The 1,833-nt window shown below is 52.3% G+C and overlaps 1 protein-coding gene across 1 annotated transcript; it reads right to left on the bottom strand.

Moving 5' to 3' along the window:
* Positions 1–994: 994 nt before the first annotated feature.
* LOC144108284 (uncharacterized) lies at positions 995–1,414 on the bottom strand. The gene has a single exon (XM_077641552.1). It carries the CDS (start codon positions 1,412–1,414, stop codon positions 995–997), a length of 420 nt encoding a protein of 139 aa, XP_077497678.1.
* Between the last annotated feature and the right edge of the window lie 419 nt (positions 1,415–1,833).

The following is a 1,833-nucleotide window of genomic DNA, read 5'->3' on the forward strand; positions in this document are numbered from 1 at the left end:
AACTAAAGAGTGGGCCCAAAACCGCTGTTCTTGTGAAATGATATGCAAGAAAATTAAATCTCACCGGCAGCCATCGATCGACTCTCCAAACACGAAGTCGCTGGTTCCAGCAGGTAGAGAATGTCGATTCGTCACTAAATATGACCTGTTGCCAGTCCTCAGCGCTCCATACTTCGTGCCGATGTGCAAATTCCAAACGCTTCCTGCGATGTTCGCTGGTCAAAAGCGGCTTTCTCGCAGCCACGCGACTTTTAAGACCCGCAGCGTTAAGTCTCTTTCGGATAGACGAAAGGCTTAAGCGAAGGCCAAGTTCTTCTTTGATTTTCTTGGCTGTCGTGAATGGATCGTGGACGGCGGCAGCTATTATCAGCGCGTCTTCCTCCGCAGTTGTTCTTCTGGGCCTTCTTTGATGCGGGGCATCTTCCAAGCGGTTTTCCCGGTGAAACACTCGAAGAATGCGGTTGACTGTCTTCTGAGGACGGTTCAACTTCCGGGATATCTCTCGCTGGGACATGAACTTTCCCAATGAAACAATTTCGTGGCGCTCCTCTAACGTAAGTCGTCGTGGCATTTTCCTCGCGACAAGGTCTGAGATCGCATCGATCATTGCAGCAGTTATGTACCCTCATGAAAAAAATGTTCCGCGGAATGTTATTGGTGGACAAAGACAATATGACGAGGCGATGTTGCGTTTTCTTATTGTTCCAACTTCAAAGTCGTTCAAACCAAGAAGTGCCGGGCACTGGGTTTACCAGATCTTTCCCACCAATTTTGTTATCGCCCGCGAAGATACGAGGTAACCAGGTCCACGCTTTTCGCAACCAATGGAAAGCTTAGAATAGAGAGAAATGGTGATGATTTGTCGCGGAGTGAAGCTTGTTGCATGGAACAGCGAACGAGGAAGAGAAGAGTGCGAAATCATGATTTTTCCTGTTCCAAAATCGGCCGCTAGGTGCCTGGACGGATAGGCTGGTCGACGCTCGCGCGATAACCTTCAAATCGCGCTAGACTGTATATGCCCAGTGCCTCGGCACCGAAGGCAGAGCGGAGCTCTACCAGGGACGTAAACAAGGGCAACATCCTCGGCGACACGTAGCTGGTGCGGAAGGTCCTCAATAGTAAGGCCTGCGTTTAACTCGAGCGTTACGGAACGCATCGTCGACGCTTTATCGACGCAGCCGCTCACCTTCCACTTGTCTTTAGCCATATCGGTCACTTTTCCGAAGGGCGCCAACGCCGTCCGCACGTCGTCGTCGCGCACACCGTGTAGCAGCCAATACAGCTTCAGCCGGACGCCCTGGTTGCCTGGATCTATGACCACACAGTGGTGCTCCTTGACGTCGAATGCCTCGGCCTGCATAATCTTCTTTTTTCCTTCTTCGTCCTTGAATGTCACCGCCCACACGTGATTCATTTGATAAGCACCGAGGGCAACTACTTCCGGCAGCAGTGACAAACGCGATAGAACGTCTCGGAAATGTTCAACACGGAAAGGCCGCGCTTGAGTGTGGCCATGCGAAAAAACAATTTAAAACTGACGAACCTGTGGGCAGATGTGGCAGAACCAACTGATAATCCTCGTTCGGCTTGTCTGTACACCTGATACCGCGGCCCGGCTGGGTCGCTGAAACCGCTCCTCAGGAGCCCATCGAGACACGTCCGTCACGCTCGGTGGCCGGAAGTCGAATCACTAGGCTGTCGCCGCCGCCAACACGCCTTGTGTTAAACGGCACCACTCTCTCGCACTGTGCACTGGAGAGCGTTGCATTCACCAAGTTCCATCTGCTCCGTCCCGCGGTTACTGCCTGCTCACCGTTGTCTTATGCGTAGCAC

Source organism: Amblyomma americanum, chromosome 10 (assembly GCF_052857255.1).
Source record: "Amblyomma americanum isolate KBUSLIRL-KWMA chromosome 10, ASM5285725v1, whole genome shotgun sequence".
In the NCBI taxonomy this organism is placed as follows: Eukaryota; Metazoa; Arthropoda; class Arachnida; order Ixodida; family Ixodidae; genus Amblyomma; species Amblyomma americanum.